The sequence below is a fragment of the Geospiza fortis genome, unplaced genomic scaffold (genome assembly GCF_000277835.1).
Source record: "Geospiza fortis unplaced genomic scaffold, GeoFor_1.0 scaffold4, whole genome shotgun sequence".
NCBI lineage: Eukaryota > Metazoa > Chordata > Aves > Passeriformes > Thraupidae > Geospiza > Geospiza fortis.
Genome location: NW_005054475.1, coordinates 259,855 through 265,545, shown reverse-complemented (window position 1 = coordinate 265,545; position 5,691 = coordinate 259,855). Strand labels below are relative to the sequence as shown.

General features: G+C 61.7%; 1 protein-coding gene across 1 annotated transcript in view; it reads right to left on the bottom strand.

Moving 5' to 3' along the window:
• Positions 1–354: 354 nt before the first annotated feature.
• HSPG2 (heparan sulfate proteoglycan 2) overlaps positions 355–5,691 on the bottom strand; it is a 46,175-nt gene continuing 40,838 nt past the window's right edge. Inside the window, 16 exon segments of the mRNA XM_031062966.1 lie at positions 355–626; positions 1,286–1,507; positions 2,083–2,181; positions 2,262–2,320; positions 2,322–2,356; positions 2,431–2,540; positions 2,625–2,724; positions 2,793–2,937; positions 3,022–3,106; positions 3,355–3,497; positions 3,820–3,944; positions 4,027–4,139; positions 4,214–4,480; positions 4,950–5,047; positions 5,127–5,322; positions 5,585–5,691. The exon segment at positions 5,585–5,691 is cut by the window's right edge and continues 10 nt beyond it. Of these exon segments, the coding sequence (XP_030918826.1) occupies positions 355–626; positions 1,286–1,507; positions 2,083–2,181; positions 2,262–2,320; positions 2,322–2,356; positions 2,431–2,540; positions 2,625–2,724; positions 2,793–2,937; positions 3,022–3,106; positions 3,355–3,497; positions 3,820–3,944; positions 4,027–4,139; positions 4,214–4,480; positions 4,950–5,047; positions 5,127–5,322; positions 5,585–5,691 (2,176 nt within the window).

Genomic DNA, 5,691 nt, shown 5'->3' with positions numbered 1-5,691 from the left:
ACGGAGCCGCGGGGACACCAGTGAGGGGCACCTCTCCAGTGAGGGGACATCAACAAGGGGACACCAATGGCACCATCCCCCAGCCACGGGGGTCACTTCCAACCAAGGGGACACCAAGGAGAGGCATCACCAACCCGGTGAGGGAAGTCCAACAACGGGATGTGAAGGGCAGTCACCTCCCCCACAACGGGGTCACCTCCCAACCAAGGGGACACTGCCAATGGGGTCAGCTTCCCCACGGGACACCAAGAGGGGTCATCCCCCCAACAAGGGGACATCAGTGGGCGTCACCTCCCTCCCCACCAAGAGGACCATGTCCCAGATATGGGGGAGTCCCCTGCCCATCTGAGGGGGTCACCTGCCCTCCAAGGGGACACAAGGGGGGGGTCTCACCTCTCCGATGCAGCCACGGAAGGAGGCGTTGGTGGGGGGGCGCAGGGGGGGCTCGGTGCCCCCCAGGTACAGGGGGCTGCGCAGGTTGAGCCCCTGGCTCTTGCCGGGCGAGGAGCGTTTCACTGGGGCGGCATCGTCCACCACCAGTGTCCCGTCCTTGTGAACCCGTTCAGCTGTCACCCAGTGCCACTGGCCCAGGGCCACCGGCTCTGCGCTCCGCAGCACTGCCGGGCCTGTGGGGACAGGGGCTGGTGTTATGGGGGTGCTGGGGGATGACCAGGGATGCTCACAGACCTGAGATATGCCCTAGGTGATGTTTGGGGACTAGAATGACTCCCAAGGGCCCCAGTGGCATTTGGGGACCCCAATGGTGCCAGAGGACCCCACTGTGGATCAGGGACCTCTTTCATGCCAGTGAACCCTGGTAATGCTGTGTCACCCTATCACAGACACATTTTATGAAAAATCCTTTCCTTAGGATTTTTTTCTCCTGAGAAGCCAAGAGGCCTCAGGAACAAAATGTAAACAATGGTTATCTGCTGCTGTGGAATGCAACAGGTGCATCTGTGATTGGTCTCCTGTGGTTGCTTCTAATTAATGGCCAGTCACAGTCCATCTGGCTCAGACTCTCTGTCTGAGACACAAGCTTTTGTTATTCATTCTTTTTCTATTCTTAGCTAGCCTTCTGATGAAATCCTTTCTTCTATTCTTTTAGTATAGTTTTAATATAATATGTATCATAAAATAATAAATCAAGCCTTCTGAAACATGGAGTCAGATCCTCGTCTCTTCCCTCATCCTAAGACCCCTGTGAACACCGTCACATCACCTCCTCACTCCCACAGTCCCCGGTGCCACCTGTCCCCAGTGTCCCCGGCCCTGTGCCACCCACCTGAGCCCAGCTCGTAGCGGAACTCGAGGTGGCCGCCGATCATGGCCAAGGCCACGTAGTCCTCGACGGGGGCGGCTTTGCCAGCACTGAAGAGCAGGAGCCCGTCGGGTGCCAGGGGCAGGAACTCAACCTCCAGCCGCAGCTCATGGTGCACGTTGGTGAGGGGCGGGTACGAGACGAAGGCTCCCTCCTCATCGAACGACGGCACGTTCACCACCTCACCTGCACATCCCAGTCAGTGCCCAGCACAGGACCTCACCACCCTCAGGGTGGGACCTCCAGCTCCATCTTCAGAGCAACATCCATCCACAGCCTTCATCCCCGGGTGGGACAACATCCCTCCCTCCATCCATCCCTCCCTCCATCATCCATCCATCCATCATCCATCCATCCATCCATCCATCCATCCATCCCCAGCCTTCATCCCCATGATGGAACCCCATCATCCATCCCCAGCCTCTATCCTCAACCTCCAGCCCCACGGTGGGGCCCAATGTCTGACCCCATGGTGAGACCCAACCTACATCCCCAGGATGGGACCCCAGCCTCCATCCCCATGGTGCCCATTTTCCTGGCTGGTCCTTACCTCTTGCCAGTGTCCCCAAGGTGGTACCCAGCCCCACCCCATCCCCATGTCACCATGGTGGTTCCAGCCATGTCCCCATCACCCTGGAGTGGTCCCCAATCCCACACCCACTTCACCAGCGTGGTTCCAGCCATCTCCCCATTTCCCTGGGCGGTCTCCATCCCATCCCCATGTCCCAGGATGCTGCCAGCTGTGTCCCTGTGTCGCTCACCCTCGGTGCACCTCTCCCCAGTCTTGCCCAGGTGGCAGCGGCAGGTGTAGCCCTGCCCGTCCGGCCTGTTGACGCAGGTGGCATCAGGCCCACACGCCTCTGTGGGGTGAGAAGCCATGAGCACCCATCCTGAAGGGACCCCGGGAGGACGTCCCCATGGAGGGAGTGGTGTCACCTACCTGGGTGACAGTGCAAAGCCTGTGAGTACTCGCAGTTGCTGCCAGTGAAGCCGTGGGGACGTGCCACTCTCGTCGTCCTGGCACACGCCGCCGTTCTGGGTGAAGGGTGACACGGGTGTCAGCAGTGGGCAGGGACGGGTGGGCATCACCTCCTCCCCTCCATCCTCACCTGACACGGCCGGTCCTGGCAGGTGGGACAATTGGTGACACCGTGTGCCTGCAGGTCCATGTCTCCAAAGGCCACCTCTTCTCCTTGGATGCGGAGCTGGCGCACGCAGCCTGTGGGGTGGTGGAGATGGGCAGAACTGCCACACGATGCCCAACGCCCCCTCACCCCAGTGCCCCCCAAAACCCCTCACTCACCCATGAAACCCCGGCTGAGCCCCGTCTTCGCCACAGCACCAATGTCGGGGTACCCGCCCAGGTACAGCTCCTCGTTCAGATCCAACCCTTGGAACTTCCCCTGCAGGCACATGAGGCTGGGCAGCAGCTCCAGCACCCTGACCCCCACCCCACACCCCAAAGTGGTACCTGGGAGGTGCCGTTCACGGCGGGGTGCCCATCCAGGCCCAGCGAGCCCCAGGTGAGGTTGCGGAGCAGCCGCACCGTGTGGTACTCGCCCAGCCGCAGCGCCGTGGGATGGCGGATGGTGGCCATGCCAGAACCAGCATCAAACCTGGTTTTTTGGAGGTACAAGGGGTGTGGGTGCGTGCTGGCACCCATCTCCCACCTCTCCCATACACCCTCTCATCGGTCTCACCTGAATTCGGGGCGTCCACCCACCAACCCAAAGGAGATGAAGTCGGCACCGCTGTTCTTCCGCTGCCCATTGTACAGGAGAAGCCCTGAGGAGTGGCAGGGGATCAGATGGGACAGTCCCCATCCTGAGATGGGGGACACATCCTAGGGGACCCCAAAATCCTCCCAGAATGGAGGAGAAATCTCCCATAAAGTGGAGGCTCTCAGATGAATGGAGAATGGGAGATAAAGGAGGGCAAGAGGAGCAAGAAAGGAGGGGAGGATGAAGGCAGGGAAGGGAGGGGAAAATGATGGAGGGGACATGAAAGAGGACACTTGGGGCACACAGGCTCACCATCAGCAGCATCAGGTCGGAAGGTGATGAGGATCTCAAACCTCTTGTAGGCGTCCTTGATGGTGGGCAGAGGGAGGAAGGAGCGGGGCGACTGCCCGAAATAGGGGACCACGTGCTCTGCAGGGATGGGAGGGTAAGGAACGGTGGGGCACATCACATCTGCCCCCACCCATCCATCCATCCATCATCCATCCATCCATCCATCCATCCATCCATCCATCCATCCATCCATCCATCCATCCATCCATCCATCCATCCATCCATCCATCCATCCATCCATCCATCCATCCATCCATCCATCCATCCATCCATCCATCCATCCATCCATCCATCCATCCATCCATCCATCCATCCATCCAACCATCATCCATCATCCATCCATCCAACCATCCATCCATCCAACCATCCATCCATCATGCATCCAACCATCCATCCATCCATCCATCCATCCATCCATCCATCCATCCATCCATCCATCCATCCATCCATGCGGCCACGCAGGTGTAGACACCGGCGTCCTCAGGGCGCACGGCCGGCAGCGTCAGCACGTTCCCCTGCACCTTGGCACCCGCTGGCAGCTCCCCATCCAGCTGTGGCACAGCAGAGGGGGTCAGCACCCACAAACAGCCCCCACAACCCCTGCCACACCCACCCTCCACCCCTCCACCGTACCTTGCTCCAGGTGATCTCCGGCACTGGGAAGCCAGATGCCAAGCATGGCAAAACAGCTGCTGATCCGAGCGACACCTCCTTCACCTCCGGCTGCCCGGCAATTTGAGGAGCGGCTGGGGACACACGGAGGTGTCACCAACCTGCAGGGACACGCTGTGCGTCCCCACCTCTGTGTCCCCGTGCTCACCTTGCACGTGGAGGATGACGTGGGACTGGACGGGGGCCACGGCGTTGGTGGCGGTGCAGCGGTACTGCCCCGCGTCCGCCCGCTCCACCTGCTCCATGGTGAGGGTGCCAGCACGGACCAGCACCCCGGGGCGGATGCGGCCCCCCACCTTGCTCCAGGTGACGTGGGGACGGGGCTCCCCCAGGCCCAGGCACTCCAGCTCCACTGTTGTCCCTGCCAGCACCGTCTGCACCGCGGTCCGGATGTTGATCAGGGCCCTGGGGAGAGCTTGGGGGACAGTGGGGATTTGGGGTGAACCCCTGGCACAGGGAGGCAGTGGAGTGGGAGATAGGGAGAAATGGGGTTCCTGAGGGGATGTGGGACAATTGGGGTGGCTGTGGGAATGGGGAGAGATGAGAGGTGTTGGGAGTTCTTGTGAGCCTGTGAGACATGGGGAGTACCAGGGTGGTCATGGATGTGGGAAGAGATAGGGGGCACTGGGGTGTCCGTGGGTGGGGAGAGAGACTGGTTGTGTTGGGGTGTCCACAGGCATGGGGAAGGGCAGGGGTATTGGGGTGCCTGTAGGCTTGAGGAGAGATTTCAGGTCACCCTGGGCATTGGGGGCTATCAGGGTGCCTGTGTGGAAACTGCTGGGGTGCCCCTTGGTGGGGGGACCTGGGGGTGCTGGGGTGCCCTTGGTGGTGGGGGAGAGTTCAGGGGGTGGATGTGTCCCCTGGTGCTGGGGTGATGCTCCTACCCTGGACAGTGAGGGTGGCCCTGTCCTCTGCCTGCCCGCCCGGGCCACTGGCCCGGCACACGTACACGCCCTGCGCCCCCGGCGCCAGCTCCGGCATCCTGCGGGGACACAGCCAGGGTGAGGGACCCCATGAGGGACCAGCATGGGGGTCCCACCTCCCCATCCTGTGTTCCTTACCTCAGCACTCCATCCCGCACACTGTGGGTGGGGGGCAGCTCCCCGTCTTCCTTCAGCCACTCCACATGGGCACGGGGGTCCCCGGAGACAGAGCAGGCGAATTCGGCAGTGCCACCCACCCCCTTGACGAGGCTCCCTGGTGTCACTCGCACCACCAAGGGACCACCAGCAATGTCCCCACCTTCACCAGCATCACCTGGAAGGGATGCAGAGCCCCTGTGGTACCCAGCAGCACTTGCATCATCCCTGTAGGGTGCAGAGCCCCAGTGGTACCCAGCAACACCAGGATAACCGGGGTGGGATGCAGACCCAACAGCAGTGCCCAGGGGGATGTGGAGCCCCAGTGGTTCCCATCACCGGGATCTCCTGGGCAGGATGCAGAGCTCCGAGGGCACCCAGCAGCAGTTTCAGCACCCAGCGTGGAGCACAAACAGTACCCAGGCTGGGGATGGGCTCACCATGAACAGCCAGGCGGGCGAAGGCCTCGGCGGTGCCGACGCGGTTGGTGACGAGGCAGCGGTAGGTGCCGGCGTCAGCGGGGGCCGCGGGGCTGAGGCGGAGGAGG